Source organism: Xiphias gladius, chromosome 23, assembly GCF_016859285.1.
Source record: "Xiphias gladius isolate SHS-SW01 ecotype Sanya breed wild chromosome 23, ASM1685928v1, whole genome shotgun sequence".
Classification (NCBI taxonomy): domain Eukaryota; kingdom Metazoa; phylum Chordata; class Actinopteri; order Istiophoriformes; family Xiphiidae; genus Xiphias; species Xiphias gladius.
Genome location: NC_053422.1, coordinates 18378151 through 18399425, shown reverse-complemented (window position 1 = coordinate 18399425; position 21275 = coordinate 18378151). Strand labels below are relative to the sequence as shown.

At 41.3% G+C, this 21275-nt stretch overlaps 1 protein-coding gene across 1 annotated transcript; it reads right to left on the bottom strand.

Moving 5' to 3' along the window:
* Positions 1-501: 501 nt before the first annotated feature.
* frmpd3 (FERM and PDZ domain containing 3) lies at positions 502-17550 on the bottom strand. The gene is made up of 12 exons (XM_040119527.1): positions 17505-17550; positions 16686-16790; positions 14361-14468; positions 11545-11676; positions 11208-11327; positions 10648-10784; positions 9955-10081; positions 9505-9594; positions 9085-9264; positions 8745-8880; positions 6872-7762; positions 502-6085 (listed from the first exon to the last, which is right to left on the bottom strand). Exons 3-12 carry the CDS (start codon positions 14463-14465, stop codon positions 3273-3275), a joined length of 4731 nt encoding a protein of 1576 aa, XP_039975461.1. The 5' UTR covers positions 14466-14468; positions 16686-16790; positions 17505-17550; the 3' UTR covers positions 502-3272.
* Positions 17551-21275: the final 3725 nt, after the last annotated feature.

Sequence of the window (21275 nt, the reverse complement as noted above, 5' to 3'; positions counted from 1 at the left end):
ACACTGTAGATCTCTAACAACCACGGACAGTTGTAATTTAACTGGAATATCTTTTTTTTTTTGTAACTGAACATAACTTCGCTGCAGTGTTTTTTTTCAAAGAGGCCCTCGGGTTGGTTGGCTCAGCTTCAATCTGCTTTTCAAATGTTTATCATTAATACGAATAACACAGAAAAAAATAATTTTAAATAAACCTATCTTAACTGTCAAAAACACAGAACCATTTTACTGTCAACCATTGGTGTTGTGTCAAGTCAGTGAGGTTTGCAAGCAAATACAGCAGTAAGAACCTGCGAGAGAGACTTTTCCAGGTAATTTATCTTAATTTATCTCACATGACACCCTTTGTTTGAAGTCATTCTAATGGACACCCTGTTAATAATGCAAGTTTTCTGCATACAATGTCATTTCCAAATTCTCTGAAAGAGTTTATATAATATACTTTATTGCTTTTAAAACATGAGTTAACTTTGTACACAGACAGAAGACCACAGTGACGACAAGATCATTGACAGTAAAAAAAAAAACAGGAATGAATTGGTGCACATAAAGAAACAATGGATTAAGCCTTGGCGGGCTCATTGTGTGAATGAAACACAGACAAATCCACATAGTTAAGCAAAGCAACTGAACAGTGACTACCACAGAAAATGTTTATTATAATATTAAAATGTTCAAGTGCTGATGAGAGAACATTGTCTGATATTTTTATTTATAAAAATAAACATGTCCCATGCTTTATACTCATAATATACTCCTTAAAATATATGTTTTGCTATTAGTCTCTATGTTACATTACTACTATAAATAATTACCTTACAGACATGTTTTATGTTGTCCTTTTTACAAAATAGTGAAGTGTTTGGATAAATCTTAATGTTACAAGTAATGTTTTAAAAGTGTTTCTTATTCTCTCAAATATTTCATCTTATTATTTACATTAACAGTGTAGAATAATACATTTCCATAACGAATACCATCTGCAAAACATTAACATGTTGCCACCACAGCCTTTCATTTTTGCCCGTTTTTCCACTTTAGAATGGTAAAATTATCTGAACAAACAGTATCATCAGCTTCAATGGTCAAAATGTCTGCCCCCGAAAGTCTTATACGTAAGGGAAAACATGCAGTACAGTGAAAGAGAAAACACTGCATATGGTCATGGAAAATGCCACGTCAACAGCGTAGGAAAAAAACCGTTAAAAGAGAGTGCTTGTCAACACCACAAATGTCTACTGAAACCAAGACAAGAAGTGCAACGAAGCTTATGTCCTCATTTCCCTTTTATATTGAAGGTCAAATTGTCAGTCTAAAATGAAAAGTGATATAGGTGGGCTATATTTGCTTTCACTGGTGAATGATCATATTGTGAGTGGGATCTAGAATCATGCGAGGCATATTTCTAACTAATAACCTGAAATCTAACCCTAACCCTATGCTGAAATTTTCTAAAAAATTGACAAAAAAGGTGTTACTGGCTCAAATTTACAGCAGTATTTAAGACATGGTCTAGATAGAAAATATTAAGTGCAATTAAATGAACACCACTATTGGTTTATAATGTTAGTCAAATATTGAACATCTGTAAGTTTGTTTTGAACTACAGTACGTATACTGTATGGCATTAAGTATCATATAATTAGTTTCTTACCACCAAACAGTTTCAAATTCAAGGATGTTAAATACCATGTCTCATGGTGGATGTTTACATCATAAACAGTATTTTAAAAACATTTTAGTCTGATTCGTTGGAGTACCATGTTATATCCCACAGGACTGACCAATACATTTTTTGAAAGAAACAGCAATTTTGCATTTCATGTCTTTAGTATTATGAAAGCCCATTTGTCACTATTAATTTGGTTTCACAGCACTTTCTTTTAACAGTATGTTCAGTGTACACGTTAGGCCAGCACAGGTGTAAAGCCTCTGTGATTCATTTCCAGGAATAACAAGAGGATGAGACACAAAGGAGATTTCAGACAGGAAACAGATGTGTTAGTTTTATTAAAATACATAGAAAACTACTTTGTGTGTTTCTTATATATTTGCTAGATTGCACAATGTATAACAGCACATAGAAAGCAAATTTGTTTATATTATATCTGACAACCTGAATAAAAACAAAGGATCTTTTGAGACAGTTAAGCTTTAGCCTTGAGGAGACGAACTATGTAAAACTGGTGGTGTGGAGTTTTTCAGCAGCAGAGTGAATAAAAAACACTGAATCAAACATTAAAAGATACATTTCAACTTCAGACCTAATTTCAGAGGTTGTGCAAAATCCTAGTGATAAGCTTACTCACTTGCAAGTGGATGGCTATATTTAAAACTATGATTCACAATATGTGAGATGCAAGTGAGCTATGGATCAGTGATGGTGTAAAATGCACTCTATACACTAAGTACAGTGTGGGTATTCCCTCTCTACAGCTGAGTGAGGCAACAAATCTCATTACTGTACAGTGGATAAGACTGTGAGTCGGGTCTCTGCTACATTGTCTGCCCTGAACAGGTGTGTTTCATACCTGCACTGTTATAGTGAGAGAATGGACCGCTGTCAGTCAGTATAGTTTAATATGTCATACTTGTCTTTCAGTGGTTTTCATTTTCCAACACTGTCACTTACATTTTGACTCTTGTATCAGTATGCCAGACATTGTCAACATAGCGAACAGAGATTTCCATTTGCATTACAACAGTTAGAAATTTCAACAAACAAACACATCACCATCTAACCAACCAACGCTTTGGACTACGCAATTTACAGAAGTCGCTACTTGACGAGATCTCTGAAATATTTTTGTCCAGAGCATACATTTATTTCTGATAATTTGTTATAACTTTTATGGTTCTCTTAACTCAGTACAGTTCAAATATATTCTTTACCTTTTTTTCTTCACAAAACTTTATATTATTTGCTAAGTAGACACAACTCAAATATACATTACATATAAAATATTATACTATAATGACTTATGTATATTGTGAATATTGATATGAGGTGAATAGCCCTGTATCACCCAGTTTGTTATAGGGTTCTTATTCCATTGTGCATTAGTTTGGTGTATCTTTATATTTCAAAACAAGATCCACAAGGCTACCTCAGGGCCTGTAAACATGGGATGGAACAGCTGCTTTGCAATTTTTACTGAGGATGATCATTGCACGTCTTGTAAAAAATGTAAACAATAAATAAATAATGAATTTGGATATAGTTGCCACCCACATTCTGGACTGTTGTGATTACATCCCTGCCAGATTGATTTTTACTGTGCAGGAAGAGTTTTGATGGGTCGAGTGAGCGAGCTCATGTTACTGGTGTGCGAGGAAACTTGAGGGCTAACTGTCTTTGTCGGCAGGCTGCTTGAGTGTCCCATTGATTCTTCTGCTGCGCGCAAAAGCAAAGTGTAGTTGATAGCTACTTCCTCAACTTTTCTCAACAGCTGCAGCCTTTGGGCTTCTGAACGCACCCCTCTGACCAATTTAATGAAGGTTTGAGTTAGTTCACACAACACTTGAAAGCTAGCTGAGACAACAGCAAGCATACGTGTTGGGCTTTTTTCAACACTTGCCACTCGTCGACAAGATGCTCTGAATTCTTTGAAGCGCACTGCCAGCTCCTGTTTGTACTCTGCAATCCGTGATGGCTGAAGACGACCCTCACCCTCAGCTTGTGGGCTGTTAGCACACTGACGCAGGATAACTAGCAACTCATTAGCATCCAACTGGGCATTTAGGAAACCATCAGGTAAGGTGAATGTTTTCCCCTGTAGAGCATGCACCCGTGCCAGGCTCCCCTCCAGCGTACCACAAGCTCTCAGGTCAATCTCCTGTGTCTGTGGCTCCTCCTCTTCCTCCTCCTCTTCCTCACCACTGCAGTCCTCTGCATTGAGGACCTGGAGTGTTTTGCTTACCACAGGAAAGGTACGCGAGTCTAGCTCCATGCCTGGAAGGACCTGAAGGGGTATGGAGTATGAGAGCTCATCCTTCTCACTGCTTTCATCTGCTGCCTCACACTTCCTGTAGCAAAAACAGAATGAGCAGCATTTATCCTTGTCATCACTGTCTTCGCTGGGCAGGGTCAGCAGCACCTCGCCGGTCCCTTCTTTATTTTCACATAGTAGCTCTTCTCCCTGAATGAAGAACACACCCTTTTTCCCCTTCCCCTCTGCTTGGTGAGACTGAGTGTGGACTGGCTCTACTGGGGTGGGGAGCCTCAGCCCTGTGGCCCTAACTCTCTCCATCTCCTTCTCTAGACTCTTAGCTTTGGGCTTTACCTCAGCATACACAGGTGTGCTAGTGCTGTTATCCAGTTCTCCAATGCTATATCGCCTCTGGAGCTTCTTATATTGTGGAGCTCCAATGCAGTCTGTTTGAGAAGAACAGGTGGGCAAGCAGGAGCCCTGCTCTCCCCTTGGCTCTCTTGACTCAAGGCTGGTAGAGCGTATTCGTGTGGTCTTGATCTCTAAGGTCTGCGGTCTCCTTGTAGCACCTTGGGTGTGAGGGGCATTGGAGACTGCTGGAGGGGTCTTCGAGATAGTTCTCTCTCTGCCTCTGTGTTGTGTCTCTGTTGTTGAGCCAACTGGTGTGTCAGGTAGTCGCATGCCCCTACACATTCGCTTACAGTCACAGCTGCGTCTCTGCTCTCGGGAGATACCTGGTGCCTTTAGGACAGGGCTGGTGCGGAGCTGGCAGGCACAAGGAGTGCCTGAGGGCACAGGTGAGGATCCCTGGGGCAAAAAATCTCCTTGGGATGACTTGGGTTTCAGCAGCTCCTCTAAGAACTCTAGCTCATACTGGCGGACTTTCTGCAACTGAGCCCTTCGCTCATCTGTTTCTCTTCGCATTCTTGCTGGGAACGTAGCTGAAAGAAGGTTTCTAAAGCTCAAGAAAGGGGCACTGCGCTGGGACTTCCCCTTACCACTGCCTAACTTCTTTGAGTCTCTGGCTGGGAGAGTGGAGACCATTTCTACAGATGGGCTAGGTGTTGTTGGATCATCTAAAATAGGTAAGGATTTTATGGGGCATTTCTGTGACTCAGGGTGGGATTTGCCCTGGGAACCCTCAGTCTTGCTTTCAGCTGCTTCCTTTCTTTCCGCTTTTACAGGCAAATGAGGGGAGTGCTTGGTTTGTATTTGAGGGCTGGGTTTTGCCAAACTAGGATCTGCTCCTACTCTAATTGCATTTTCTTTGCTGCTAGCCAGCTGGAGGCCTTTGGCCCGTAAACGCTCGTCATCTGTAGGGGAGGAGGATTGAAAAACAAAAACCTTCTGAATCTGTGGGTCTTTTAGTCTTAGTTGAGGCCCAGGCTCCTGTTGCACTGGGCATGTGCAGAAAAGGTCATCAACTGGCAGAAGTTCTGAAGAGCTGGAAGGCTTCATGGTCTCGCTAGAGGCAGTCTCGGCATCTTGGCACATTTTTGTGGGCGAAATCTTGGCAGAGGCAGTTCTGTCCACAGGCAAGAGGATTGGTAAGGCTTTGTTGCTGGGTTCTGTATTAAGAGGTGCAGTTGTCTTCCCCTTTATACCCTCAGAAACATTTTGGCACAGTGTCTCCCCAGAAGAATTTGATAACTTCTGGTCTTTACTGACTTGAGTTGTCAGTGAAGCATCAGACAATTTAAGTTCTTCGGATGACTTAGAAGGGGGATCAGGGGTGTTTGCTTTGGTAGACTCAGAGTTTCCTTTCATTTCTGCTTTCTGTTCAGGCTGAGTAGTGTCCTGCTTGCCCCCTTGCTCTGTCACAACACTGAGTATTGCTGAGTCTTGACTGGGACTAACTTTGAATGGAACAGTCTTGCTTAGGATTACTTGCTTGGGTGGACAGCCAGCACGAATCTGACCCACAGAGAAGGCCCCCGTCCCTATGGTTTTTGCAGTGCAGCCAGGGATAGCCAGGGGAAAGTCACGGCGGCAGAGAATACGTTCCTTGTTGATATGGTGAGCCAGCAGGTAGGCCTGGTTCTGGTTTTGCTTCATAGCCGACACCATTTCAGAAACATCTGTCAGTTCAGAGGAGTTGGTCTCGTGTCCTGAGTCCAATGATGACTCAGGTGTAATGGCAGCTAAGACAATCAGCCCTGAGGAGGAATGCAACATAGCACATTGTTAGGCTAATCAAGAAATAACAAATATTAATAAAACAGAAATATTAAAATGTTCTATTAGTGTTATTGTAGTTTTTGAACCAGACATTTGCAGGTGGGTGGACTCCTCTTGATCACAAAACAACAAAAATAATTTTTGGAATCCAAATCAGTCCTTCAGGATCAGATTTATAATCCTTTTCCAGATTGTTCTATGCAACAGTTGGCTTGCCAACTTGGAAGAACTGTAGCTTTTCCATGCAGATGCATGGGTGTGCTTAAGAAATGTGAAAAGACTTGCAATTTTCCTATCCTGACAATGTTCACACAGTTTAGCTGTTAGTAAAAAAAAAAACAGTTTGGTTTTAATAATAGACTTGTTTTTTTTTAATTTTTAAAATATGTTTTTTAGACACACAATGATGTGTAATATTGTTGTTGCTTCTATATTTATTTATAACCGGTTGTGATGATCTATGATATTTTCAGCTTGGCTTTCATATTATTCTAATTTGGGTTATTGGTCAAGTTGTTCAGCATCCTGTAGGTAGTTTTAAACCTTATATTCTATATACCAATACCTTATATTATTATACATGTATTGCTACCATAAAATTAATTCATTTCACAAGAATATTCACTTTACTAATAATAAAGATTATGTACTGCAAGTGTACTGTGTAATATTAATTGATCAAAAAAAGCAACATTTTATAGGATTAGTGCTACTTTTAATTCTTTGAGTGAGATGTGGGCTGTAGCATGACTGAGGTTGTTGACCTGCAGTCTGTGTGGGCTGTTGAGGGTGATGGGGGTAGTCCTCAGAAGCTGCCAAAGCCTCTAGTGCCTGTAAGGTGGACACCAGAGCATCATCAAGCTCCTGGGCATGATCTCGGACAGTTCTCGTAGACACATTATCAATCAGTGTCACAGGCACATCTTCCTTGGCTTGGGCCAGCTTCCCAGAGGGGACTGCTGGGCTGGCACTGGTTCGAGCTTTCCTCCCTCTCTTTGGATCGTCCTCATCTGAACTGTTGTCCCTGAATCCAGGTGGTGGTGCTGCAATAGCAGGTGGTGGTGGGTGCAGCTTCTCTCCTCCATTATCTGCCTCCTCCTCGTCCTCCTCTTCATTCCCTGGGGGTGGCAGGGCCATGAGGTCAACAACACCTACATCTCGGGAGGCACAAGCACTGGAACAGTGTTTTCCAGAGCTCCCACTACTGTTCACTGCTGCTGACAGACCCTCAGCCCTAAGCCTGGCTTTGCAGGAGTCACAGAAGTATCGTGAGGTTTTCTGGGATTGACCCATTGTTTGGGCTCGGATTCTAAATCCTGCATTCTCCACTGCTGGACTCTCTAAAACCCCAGCTATTTCCTCTGTACTCTGCTGGGTGGGGTCTGATTTGGTGCGAGGCCGGCCAGGGACCTCCTGCGAAATAAAGTTCTCATTTATGTCGAGTTCAACTTCAGCATGTGCTTGGAGCTCCTGAAATTGTTGTTGTTCTCGAAGGTGGACATGACACAGGCCTAGATGCTGAGGCTCTGCCGGAACTAGGGCCCTTGAAGGCCCTGACTCCCTGTGTGAACTTTCCCTCTCGTCCCCTCGCCGACCTCCACTTGGCAAGCTGGTTGCTCCAGAACGTGGGTGGGCATGGTGGGAGCTTCTGTAATCTGAGGATAGAATTGTCAGAGCAGTGGAGAGTTTGAGGTGTTAAGAACTCGTGGGGATAGAGAAGATCCAGATGGAAAAAGCAGATGTGACAGCTGGTGGTCACATGGGGATTTTTTGTTATTTCAGAGATGGATGTTGAAAGTTGAAGTTTTTTGAGGTTGGAGGGTTAGATTCTGGTGGAATGTGATGGTATGATTATCCTTCTTTTATGTGGACTACAGGTTGAGACAGCAGATGGCAGAGGATCTGTTCATGTTTGAACAGTATGTTTATGTTTACAGTAAAAAGTATAATTCACAATAAAATTCCATAATGTTATCGTATCTTGGGAAAAAGAAATATGGAGTGTCCCATTCCAATGAGTCAAGATGGAGATGAGAAGAGAGACAGCAGAGGGCGCCATGGGATGATAGTTCCAGGATAACATGGTTACATCCGCCAAGGAGGTTATGTTTTTCACCTGTGCCTATTTGTTGGTTTCACTGTTGGTTTATTTGTCAGCAGGATTACACAAAAAGTACTAAACTGATTTACATCAAACTTGGTGAAGGGATGGAGCATGAGCCAGGGAAGAATCCATTAAATTTAGGGGCAGATCCAGATAATTGACCATGAATTTGAATTTTTTTTTCTCTGAAGTCTGGTGTATGTTGCTTGACATTGCCTTGGCGGAGGTATGCGCTCTGCTGAGTGCAATTCTGTTTACTAAACGTAATGGTTTCAGTCAATGAAGAAGCGGATCAATGTCCATGTAGATTGAAAATGTAATGAGGATTGCCAAATATTGCCTAACATTGCAGTGTCTAATATGATTGTGAAATAAAGACACTCTGAACTCTGAATATGTGAAATGAATGTTTCATCTTAAGGTTTTAAGGAAACAGTGTTATTTTCTGTAAATTCTTGGCATTTGATGTATATTGCCTAATCAGAGCATGTGTTCAAAATTAACCTCTACATGTCAAAAGACTTCTAACATACCTGCCTTGGTCAGCTGAGACTGACCAGGGGCCCGGAAGTAGATGGTCCGTTTAGGGTCTACAAATAGCTTGAAGTAGCCAGATATGAGGCACGCAAAGTTACTGGCATCAGGCCATTCCATGAGTAGGACCAGGGGCTGCAGGGGGTGATAGGGAGGGGAATTAGTAGAATATTTAGGGCAAAAGCAATGAGCATTGCCTGCTCATTTTGAAATGACCTGATGAAATAAAAATTTTTAGACTGTTGAACAGTTTAAAAGTCAATAATTTGATCATTTTAAAATTGAGACTGCAAATCTGAAGTTATGGCATGAGACTGTCTTTAGAGACTGTTTTAATACCTTGGCCTCATGGATTGTCACCTCCACACGAGCCACTCCTTGGCTCTCTCGGTAGAGCTGGATCTTGGCAACCCTACTGAACTCAGCCAGAACTGTTGTGAGGTTATTTTTCAGGTCAATCACATGACTAATGCCATGCCGAGGACCCACAAGTAGTGTTGTAGCTGATTGTTTCTCATCCTGTAGGAAAGCACAGGAGGTTTACAATTATTTGTCTTACTGGACTGTTACTATGCTGGAACATCAAGTTACACCTTTTCAAAATCCACTTGTTAGACAATTTCTTTAAAATGTTAAACAAGTGCAACTACATGCACAGCATGTAGTTGCAAAGACACTTAAGGAAAATAAATGGAGCAAGGAATTAGGTAAAAAAGATACACATGTATCCTTGTGCACAAAGATTCAAAAATGTGTTACCAGTCCAACAGTGTGGAACAGTATTCCTCCAAAAGGTGGGAGGTCATTGAGTACACGCATGTACTGCAGCTTTCCTTGCAGAGGAGGGACCTGTCAACAGAGTGATAAACAAGAAACTGTCACCGTTGACAGAGGAATCCTCTTCCTGCTCTTACTATGTCCTCCTGGGGGCACTGTTGGGCCACACATGTCGCTAATAAGCTCTTATGCAACAGCTACATCTATAGAGATGAAGGGCTTGTCCTAAGATAAAAGACTGGTTATATAGCAAACATAACCCTAGAATACAATAAAGTAAAATCTCCTCCAAAGAAGCAGCAAAGTATTGAGATTTAAGTGTTTATACTAATCAAGAGTATGGAAATTTGGCAAGAGGTCTCTATAACGTTGCAGTAAAATCATTCACAAAGACTTGGCAATTAGTGGCAGAATGTTTTAATTAGGAGAAACCTTGTTGCCCGATGGTGGTGGATGCTGGTAGGTCTTCAGCAACTGAGACAGGGTCTTACACACATTCTTCTCCTTGACTGTTGGAAGCAGAGTGAGGGGTAGGAAAGGCTCTAGTCCCCACTCTTTTCTGTGATAGAGAACAAAGAGAAATTCAGTGAAAGTTCAAAGAAATATATACAAATAAAAGAAGAAAAACAACAATGTAGTAGTTAATCAGACTCAACGGAAGATGCCACAACTGAGGAGACAAAGGAGTTTTTTCATCCCACAGGAAGACAAAGTGTGCCAATATCCTCTGACTCCTGGCTCGACATGGCCATCCTAAATCTATTACAAGCACAGTGGATCTGTTATGCTTCTGTGGTTGTGACGGCAGAAGCTTATTACTTGCTAGGTTGAGGTTTTGCAGAGTAAATGAGCAAATTGAGGGAGAGATGTAATTTCACAAAACAATGGATTTCTTTGTCTCATAACAACCTCGGGAAAATGATCCTTGAGTAATTTGAGTTTTTAATATTACTGGGATTAATTATTAATCGTTTATATATTACTGAATGAAAAAACTTCACTGTGGGACTCCCTGCTATACGACTCAGAATTCTTAATCAGGTAAAAAAAAAATGCAATTCATCAATATTTGTCTGTAATTTCTGATAAGTTAATTTAAAAGCTAATTCATTTTTTTGGACTTACTCGACATGTTTGAGAGAGATCTTCTGATTTGGCCTTGCAGAGGACACAGTGATGTAGATATGGAGCGCAGCCAAACGTAACGTGATGTCAGATTTCCAGTCCATGCCAAAGCGCTCCTTGATGACATCATTGCGACTCTACGAGGACGTGATGAAATGTTTTGTACACAGCTGATTGCAAACAACACTGTTAATGACTGGTATCGCTCTGTAAGTCATATCATTGGTTTAATTGCTAGGAACGGCTTCCAAATTCAAGGCTTTTGGATATCTGCAGTTAATGCGAAACCGTTTTTAGAGAGTGGCAACAGGGCCACAGTGTCTAAAGCCTGGCTCTGGCGTTTGCATCCTTTCCAAGTCTAAAATCACTCAACAAACCCAAAGGTAAACACAATCTAATAAAAACAGTAGAATATGAACAGGATAAAACTAACTACCCATAAGAACCCGTAATTATCGACTCCCTCTTGGTACCCCCTGCTCTTCGAGGGAACAGCTCTCCAACAGTGTCATGAGATTGAATGACATCCTTTTAAATCCCTTTTTAATCCAGTGCTTTACCTGTATATAGAGGTACTCAAATGCAGCGGGGTCCCTTCTCAGCAGGTCCGCAGGGTCCTTGGGGAAGAAGCAGATGCGGAACAGACACTTCATCCCTTGGAAATAGGTTCTATGCACCACCTGAGGGAATATGACGGTATCAGCCAGATAACAAATGCATCTTTGCCATTTGTCACATAAATGTGTCACTGTATCATTTTCAATAATTAAACAGGGTAGACTGAATTCTGGACCCTTTATCTTCACAATTCCACAGTCCTTGCTAATCCCTTACGCATACCAATCATTTAAACAGTTTCTATACACATCTTATACCCTATTTTCGTGGGTTTCTTACATGTGTCAGAGGCTGGTTCTCCTGCAGCAGATGCAACCTCTGATTCTGGTCAAGACCACCTGCCTCCAGTACTAAGGCAAAATGCTCAATGTAGCGCAGTGAGAGGCGGTCCTGCAGGGAAGAGATCACATCCTGGAAGGAGAGAGATGGAAACAGAGACTGGAATACATTTCCACAGAAAAAATACAATCTACTACAAGTAAAATATATACTTTGCATTCATAAAGCATTCAAACTCCTTCACTTTTTTCACATTTTGTTATGTTGCAGCCTTATGCTAAAATCGTTTAAATTCATTTTTCCCTCGTCAGTGTACACTCAATACCCTATATTGACAAAGGGAATACAGAATTTTAGAAATTTTTACAAATTAATTAAAAAAATAAAATTGAAATATCACATTGACATAAGTATTCAGGCCCTTCACTCAGTACAGGGTCAAAGTTGAAGCAACTTTTGCAGAGATTACAGCTTCGAGTCTTCTTGGGTATGACACGACAAGCTTTGCAAACCTGGATTTGGGGATTTTCTGTCATTCTTCACTGCAGATCCTCTCAAGCTCCAACAGGCTGGATGGGGACCGTCGGTGGACAGCCATTTTGAGGTCAGGGCTCTGGCTGGGCCACTCAAGGACATTCACAGAGTTGTCCCTAAGCCACTCCTGCGTTGTTTCGGCTTATTGCTTAGGGTCATTGTCCTGTTGGAAGGTGAACCTTTCAGCCCAGTCTGAGATATTGAGCGCTCTGGACCAGGTTTCATCAAGGTTTTCTCTGTACTTTGCTCCATTCAGCTTTCCCTCAACCCTGACCAGCCTCCCTGCCCATGCTGCTGAAAAACACCCCCACAGCTTGATGCTGCCACCACCATGCTTCACCGTTAGGACAGTATAGGGCAGCTTATAAGCCATGCCTGGTGTCCTCCATTGATGATGCTTCTCAAAGTCTAAGAGTCCTTCATGTGTTTTTTTGCAAACCCTAAGCAGGCTTTAATGTATCTTTCACTGAGGAGAGGCTTCCTGCCTGGAGCTCAGGCTGAGTGACCATCGGGTTCTTAGTCACCTCTCTTATCAAGGCCCTTCTCCCTTGATTGCTCAGTTTTGCCAGGCGGCCAGCTCTAGGAAGAGTCCTGATTGTTCCAACCATCATCCATTTAAGAAATATATGTCCTTGTGATGGGTATTTTCTATTAAGGCTCTTTACTTCTATATCATGTTTGTCATTTTGTGCAATAGAGAGCCTCAATAGATATTCTTTATTCTGCAGAGTGAGTGTACCCTATTTAAGTAAATAACTTCTGCGTGTCAAGGTGTGCAGGCCAAACTCGCTCCTGTGCAGATCAGTATCTATGACTCTCACTGTCTGAGGGGAAATTCACCGTTAATCACATATTACCATGGGCTCTGCCTGAGGATAAAGTTTAATAATTTCTTTGCCCTCTTATTATATTAGAGCATGGACGTTAAAAGGGATTCTATCTTAGTGATATATTGCTGTAGTTTGACTGTTAGTCTCAGTATGGGGGCTCATTAAGAGCTGTAAAATATGCACAAAATGATTTGCTCTCCATAAACAGTTTAATTGACACTTGCTGCTATAACCCAAGCAGCAGATCGGGTTACCTGCTCCTGAAAAACAGGGATTATGCAGTTTTAACACCATTGCCCTCTGTGGTTTGCATTTAGTGACACCTGGGGATGCCAAACATTTAAATGAAGGACCCAAAGAATGCTATAGATTATAGTCTAAAATACTGCAGGCAAGCTTTGGCATACTACAGGGCATCCTATTGTGCTGTGGATTTAATCTGTGGTATTTTTTTATTGACTGAGCCTCCTTATTATGCTGAAATTCCATTTAATTAGGCTGACAGATTAGGCTGGAGAGCTCCCTCCATCTCTCCTTTAAAGTGCTGCTCTGTTTCTCCTTTCCCCCCTCACTCTCCTTCCATGAGCAGAGGAGAGATTTGTGAAATCTAATAGAGTCAGTTTAATGAGTCTGCACGAAGATTTCAGACTCATTTTAGAGGCTGACATAGAGACAGAAATGACCTCTGTCTGACTGAATTCATTTGTTGCTTTATAACCTTAATCACATTAATGAGATGTTAAATACCAAAAACTGGGAGGATGACGTTTCACAAAGTTTGACCTGGTTTTATTATGTTTCGTGTATTTTCTCAAAACAATTACTTATGAGATGTAAACTTGAAAGTGAGGACACTTGAGTGATTTTTGATTAAACTGTTAATAGAGGTGCAACAGACCTTGTTAATGTGTAACAAATCACGTCACAAAGTGTGACTGGATTATAATGGTACTTACGCCATGAATCTCCAAAATGTTTTGAGAAGCTCTGTTATACAGTGTTAAAAATCCATAGAAATTCAACATTACATAATTGAAAAGCCACAAAAGTCAATAATAGTATAGTAATTTTTTTGCGTATTTATTACTTCATCTCTTTTAGCCAGTTAGGGATATTTCTATCACACTCATATGAAAATCTTTTGTTAAAGCTGCAATAATGGATTTTTTTGTCTGCTTGGGGGCAGTGGAAACACACTGACATATTATCAACAGATCTGTACAGCTGAGGGAAATTGTGGAGCCAGGTAATAATTCCCTGTGGGTTCATCACTATGAGTAACCCTTTCCCAAAAAAACTTAGTCATGTGATCCATTCTTGCTATAAACATATTGATCACACTTGCTTTAAGTCATAATTTCAACAATTTTGACACCGCTCAGCCCTTGTGGACCCCACACATTGACATCAGACTCTAAATTCAGTTGCATTGCAGCTGTAGTGAATACATACCCTAACAGTGGTACGGCTATCAAACGTAAAAGACTTAATCTGCCCATTCTCCAAGAACACTTTCAACACATTTGGTATGAGTAGCAAGGAGTCGTCCTTGAGCATTGTCTGAAAGAGATTGAGAGAGAAAACAGCTTCAGTTTAGTGAAAAAAAAAAGTTGATGGTATGTGTGAGAATGCACCAAAAGGGTAATCAATTATTTCCACAACACAAACACAATCAGCTGTAATGGTGGGTACTTTATTATTGATTGAGAAGCAGTAAAAAGTAGGGAAAGGGAGGAGAGCCAAGAAACCGATTTCTTAGGTGAACAATGGAGAGATACTGTAACTGAACTCTTGACAGTCTGAGAAGGAGCAAACTCTGCCTCAGGATGCCCACCCCCATGCATGGTATCAGGATCAAAGAAGGGTTTATTCAATTTCTCCAGTCTATCCATTCAATATGTATGCCATGCACAGAAAATTGGATGATGGGATTGAAAGCACTCACCAAAGAGTTGTGTGAGTGGAGTAATAAGACTTGAGACCTAATTAAAGGTTGTTCCTTTTACTTAAAGCACTTGTTAGAAGAAAAATTTTGATATGCAGTTCAGTTCATTCTTGCTAGGATGTGATGTGATGGCCACTCTCCGCTCCCTGTCTCTCTCTATATATTTCTAGACCAAAACAAAATCAATCCTTATCTTTTTCCTGTATGTCTTCCTTTTTTGTCTGACGATGAGATTTGTGTGAACAGTAGGCAGACATTACTCATGACGGTATGGAGTGTGAATTTATTGCAACAATATATCTCAGAAAATGCATTTAGTTGGAATAGAGAGAGTTTTGTTCCTAGCAGATGCCCAGCAGTCTGTTTTTGGAGAACTTAAGTATTTAAGAGTTCAGCAAGCTGTTCTTCTTTGCAGATTGGAAGTGACTAAAGCCCGTGTAATGAGCAAAACAGATCTTTCTCCATACTTTAGCAGTAAAGCAAGGGTGTACCAGTGAAGAGACACCACAAACAGGTCTATCACTTCCAATTGCGAGCCACTGCCTTTGTCCTTGTTAGTGAGGGTGAGCTGGAGCCGAATTATCAAATGCAGGGAAAGTATTATGAGGGGCAAATCCCAGCTCAATGCCATGGCCTCACTTTCTCTCAAACACCTGGCTAGATGGCCAAAACTGATAATCCTTCAGATGATCACTAGCAGCCTGTGGCTCAAGATCACAGAGGACTGAGATTAAGAAATGTCTTGCCATAGGTTGGAGGTTGGTGGCTGAAATATCTGATCATTACCAATCATAGCAACCCCCCCTCCCATCCCTGCATCAACATCAATGAGATTCACATTTGTGAGAAAAACGGAGGAAGATTGAGGAAGAGAACAGATCCAGCCCTGCTGTTGCTAGCATTTAATGATACTGGTGGCTATTGCTGGCTTGATTTAGGAAATCCATGGCATTCACATGATGTTGACTGCTGTTACTGTCAGGCTTGAGTGGATGGTAAAATCAGCTGTAATAAAAAGGGAACTCGAGTCAGTTGCCTACAACAGTGCTATTTGGTTTTGGACATTTTTTGAATAAAGAGTTGCTGAACAAACTCTTATTACAGATAACAAATTGATGTAACTCTTCGATCTCCTTTTTATATAAATAATCTCAAAAGTATAAAATGTGAAAGAGAACATGAATATGGAGTCCAAAGAATATATGAATCTCCCCTGCTCTCTCAAAAATGGACCACCCTCCCTTTTTCAAAAATTAAAATTATATGACCTTATCTTATTTCTGCCCCCCACGTATAAATTCACTTGTGTACAGTGTCATATTTGTGTCCATTTTTTTGTCTGTGTGTCATATATATGACACACAGCAGGTCTTAATAATAACCCAAGCCACATAAGTGTTACTTTTACCCTGTAGATGTTGATTAGTCAGACAAGAAAAGTGGGAACATGACAGCTCTGCAATGTGCAGCTCCCAACGCCCAAAAATTACTAATGTTTCTGATTGATACAGTGGCTGCTTTCAAAATGGTTGAAGGCCTTTGAAAAGAAGTTCAGGTTACTCCTGTGACAATTCAAATCAGTCAGGAAAGCAATTTATTCAAGGCCAAACTTCTGCATCAAAAGTGTGCGAACACACGCACACACAAACACTCACACACGCACGCGGACAGTAGAGAAGCTCAGACTGAAATAAGAGGGTGGAGAGAGGATACTTGAAGCTTTTGCAATTGCTAGTCAAACAAAAGAAATACACAGCAGAAGAGGGACGGACAGGGTAACAGCACATGTTTGCATGCACGTGTCACAGAGAGACATGACAAGTTGAACTTACTGAGTCTGGGTCGCTGATGGACACTTGCTCTGAAAAGCGCACTTTGGGCGGGTTAGTTCGCAGGCGGGCCTTTTTGGCTGCACTTATGAAGGCAGACTTAGGTGACTGAGGATAAGAAGAGAGAGAGGAACTCTTGAATCAGCTTGAAAGAAGAGACGTAAATGAGAGAAAAGCCCCTGTGACTGCCAGTGCTAAAGAGACATGTTTTGGAGAGCTGGCTAATGTTGGTGCAATGCGACAACTGCAAAATCTCCTTTGTACATGACACTCTCCTGCTAAAATTTAAAATGTTTTTAAATTGTGCTTTGTAATCTGAGTGCAATACAGATGTTAGCCACTTCATCAAATAGGCACATCATCCAGTATTGCTGCATAACTCGTAACTCTAGGCTTGAAATTATGAAATTGGAAAAAAAAAAACAAATCAGATTTAAATCTTTTTTGCATTTTCTTATCAGTATTTCATCTTGTAAAAATATCGTTTTCAGTTAGTCGGCTAAATAAAGACTAAATTTCTGTTTTCTCTTTATGGATGGATGCACACGCAATCTTTATTTAATAAAGTCTCATGTAGGTGTTTATGTGCCCACATGAAGCTGTTCTGAAAGGGGTTACTAGGAAAAGAGATTACTCTAATGTGTGGGCACGACCACGAATACTAATGTATGTCTGGAATGTATTTGTGTGCACTGCTGGAATAGAATACTGTACAGTGTGTCTGTTTGATTCAGAGTGAAAGGAAAAGTGCTAAGACTGATGAAGAGTAAGAGAAATCCTGAGGGAGAGGAACATGAAAGAGAGAGTGTCCCATTATACTACCTGATGGGGCTGCAGCACAGTGAGAACTATAGTGTCTTTACAGCGTCTATGGAGAGACAACAGAGAGTGGAGTGGGTTAGATAACGCCACGGACAGCATTGGTATTAAGAGAGCTTCTCCAGTTTATATCTCCATTTCCTCGCTGTCCTTCAGCTGCAAAAGGACTGACTCATCCACAGATTTGTGTTGATGTAACGCATCACCAGCAGTAAGAAACAGTCTGTTCCTTTTGATCCACCCTCTTTACCCATGTCCTCTTTTCTACCTCTTGCCCGGGCTGCTGGTCCCCTGGCCTGTACCCTCCCCCTCCCTGTCCCTCCCTCCTGGGACAGTAAAGGATGTTACCTTACAAGGTCTATGACTCTCTCTCGGGGCACGTCGCTCACCGTCTCCTCGTTAATGGCCAAGATCTGGTCTCCAGGGAGAAGCTTGCCAAAGGAGGGGCCGTCTGCAGGGTGAGAGTGGACACACAGCCAGCATACAAAGTCATATACACATGGTAAAAAGTTCAGTTAAATGTGACCCATCATAGGATCTACTTAAAAGTGTCATCAATCTCCCTTTATTCTGTATATCTGTCTCTCTTTCTGACATACACACTAACCAGCAGAGACGGAGCGTACGATGACAGGCCTCTGGCTGCCTGCAACGAAGCCAAAGCCTTGAGTCGGGTGGCGCTGGATGGTGACCTGTCGAGCTGAGGCAGGACTTAGGGTACCACTGTCCATACCATCTTGGCTCTCCTCTAACATTGCAGAGCTTCAGAGTCCAGACAAACAGAAATAAATATTTAAATGGCTAAATAAATATCCACTTGCATTTTTTAAATCAGAGAATGAGGAATGTGTCGTTTGTGCAGGGAAAAAAAAACTGTCTAGGTATGCGTAGCACTCTGTACCTGTCACATGCGTTCGTGTGTCCATCCTGGACCTTGGCCATCCCCTGAGAGGAGAGAGCAGCATGGGCCAGGGTCGCACTGCAAAGGCCTCACTCTGTTTTGCAATCATTCACCTGCGCCATCGAACGGAGGCAATATGGACACAAGCAAAGAAATAAGACAGTAAAAAATGCTGTTCTTAAAGTTTTCTTGGCATTAATTTTCTGTGTTGAAACCACAGCTTCACTAAGCACACCTTCGAATGCAGCTACACATAAAACTAAAATGAAAAATGCACAAGATGGAAGCCAAATGTGGGCATTTTTATTCAAATATATATGCTAAAAGCATCTGACATTTGAGGCCTGCCTTTTAGAGAAACTGCAGCTATCAATGACCTATAACATAATGTACACAGAGCATGTAACACATTAAGGTCTCTGAATCTGCCAGTTTTCACCAGTGTTGACCAAGCTACTGCTGTGAACCACACATGCTCTTTTGCAGATGCCTGTGTGGGAGGCAGTGAAAGCAAGATTATGGAAAATCTTGTGTATGAGTGTGTATGTGGCACGTGGGTTCCTGTGTTTGTAGCAGAAAAATTACTGGAATAAACTTGATGAAAATGATTGTGTGAGGGAAAGGGAGCCAGATATTTATGTTCATATCTTTGATCTAGGACTCTGATGATTGCTGACTACAGATGAAACACGGATTGTGATGTTAATGGCGCAGATGGGCTAAAACAGAAAGAAACAGATAAAGAGCACGAGTCCTGCTCGGGAGTATTATGCAGGGATACCCTTCTGAGAGCAAATACCTTCTGAGTGCCACAGACAGAGAACAAACTGTCAGTAACAGGAGGTTGATTCACATTAGTCAATAGTTCAGATTCATATTCGTGTCACTTATCATTTCTGATAACAGTGGGAGCATGGCTCATTTACAACTCTAGTGATGCATTACTGATCTCTACCTTGTGTCATGGTATCAGATATGGGTTGATGTATCGTAGATAGGGTTCATATTGAGCTCAGTCCATGACTAAAAATCCATTACATTATGTGTGCTCTGAATTTCAATTAGATTAATCATTTAAAAAGATTAGATTTGAATAAAAATTGTTCTATTCAATATTCAGCTGACTTACAAAGGATCATCTGTCTGCATCAAAGGTGCACAGCGGTGAAAAATGATGCCGCACCAGCTGGTTCTGCCTGTAATAAGGATTACATGTTTTTGATTGAGAATGATTATTTTCTCCTTTGATTCTCCGAATGGATTAAGACAGTGCACTTCTCTCCCCATTTATATTCTCCTTTCTGTCCCCTCTAATGTCTTCCTCTTTCCACCATCTGTCCCCTCTTCCAGTTGCTGGAAGGACACCCATTCTGTTGGATCTTAAGGAGTTGCCAGTGATTGGCCATTCATCAGGTGTGTGTGATTGCTGTGTGTCAATACGAATGTCAGTAACTCTTCAGCACCTGTTCACCAGTGCAGAGGAGCCAAGATTTTTGACCTCAGCAAGGAGACAGTATAATTATAATTATCAGTTGCAGATAGCCTGCGCTTAAACCTTCGTCCATTATTCACAGAGCCCTCGTTGTAGTCTGATAGTCCCTGAGTCTGTTTTTAAATGTAATGATAAAATGATACAACCGAAAAACAGTTGAAATTGTGCAGCAGCGGTATACAAGAATATGTAAATGTTACTGAATCAGAAACAGGGATACATCCTCCGCTGTGTGTTTTTGTCCTGTGGCCTTGTGGATACCACACAGCTTTAAATTACTCACTTAATTTAGAGATGAGTTTTGGCATTCAAAATAAGTGGTAAGGAAGAACTGAACAGAAAGGTTGAGCGATGAAGTTAGCTGAGGGACACTGATGCCTGCACGTCTGCAAAGATAAACAGCCACTCAGCAGAGGGGCCGACCTTTTACTGAGACAAGACACAGAGGTATTCTGTCAAGAAATGATCCCCAAGGGCATCGGCATGCCTGCCCGTTGCTATGACTACGGCTCTCGGTAGCTTGCTGAAGCTCGGGTGGACGGAGGGAAAGTGGTTGGATGAGAATAGTGATGTGGCCACGACGAGGGAGAGAGGACCAGCCAGATGCTCTCCGATCACCCTTCAGCCCCTGTGACGCCAACATTTCCTCGGGCACCGGAGGTCAGGGCAGCAGATACCTGCTCTGCTCCAGTGTCCCAGTCTGTATCAGCTCACCAGGCCTCAGGGTCTGGGAAGAATGACCTTTTACTTACTATTCCCCCAGGCCTGGATTCTAACAGGTTTATTATTAGCTTGGAAGGACACTGCATTTCATAGTGCTGCAGTGCTCAGTTCCAGTGAGATCAGGTATTCAGCGATGAAAGCTACAGGTTGATCGATTGTTGAATTGCTCAACCAACCAACCAACCAACCAAGCAGCCAGCAAATCAAGCAATCAATCCGTCTTGACCTCATCGCATACAATCCAGTCAAATCTTAATCTATCATGTCATCAGAGAGGTGATGCAACTCTTGGGTCATGCTGGAGACTGTAGTTTGTGGTAAGGTTGAACTGAATTGCACTTTATTGTACTGTGTGTCTAATATTTTAAAAACATTGAAAAATGACTGAAATGCTTCATAAATATTTTTGGCTTATTTACTGGTTTTCACTGGATGTAGCTGAAGTGTATACCTAACAATCTGGCAACTCAGTGATTTACATAATAATTCATACAAAGTAATAACGGTAATAAGAAAAGTAAAACAACTTGCTATAAATGTGCAGTATTTGTATAAATGCCTGTCGCTAGCAATGAGTTCTTACTATTTAAGACCAAACTGGATTAAACAGGAATAAAAGAACTAGATGCAATTACATTAGGTGATAATTTAATCAGAT

Bases quoted from the DNA above. Each gene is read 5' to 3' on its own strand.
- frmpd3 (XM_040119527.1), bottom strand. From the start codon at position 14,465: ATGCTCAAGGACGACTCCTTGCTACTCATACCAAATGTGTTGAAAGTG. The intron at 9,595-9,954 runs GTTTCTCCTAAT...CTCTGTTGACAG, and splicing joins CACCACCATCGGGCAACAAG to GTCCCTCCTCTGCAAGGAAA. The intron at 8,881-9,084 runs GTATTAAAACAG...CACCCCCTGCAG, and splicing joins TGACAATCCATGAGGCCAAG to CCCCTGGTCCTACTCATGGA.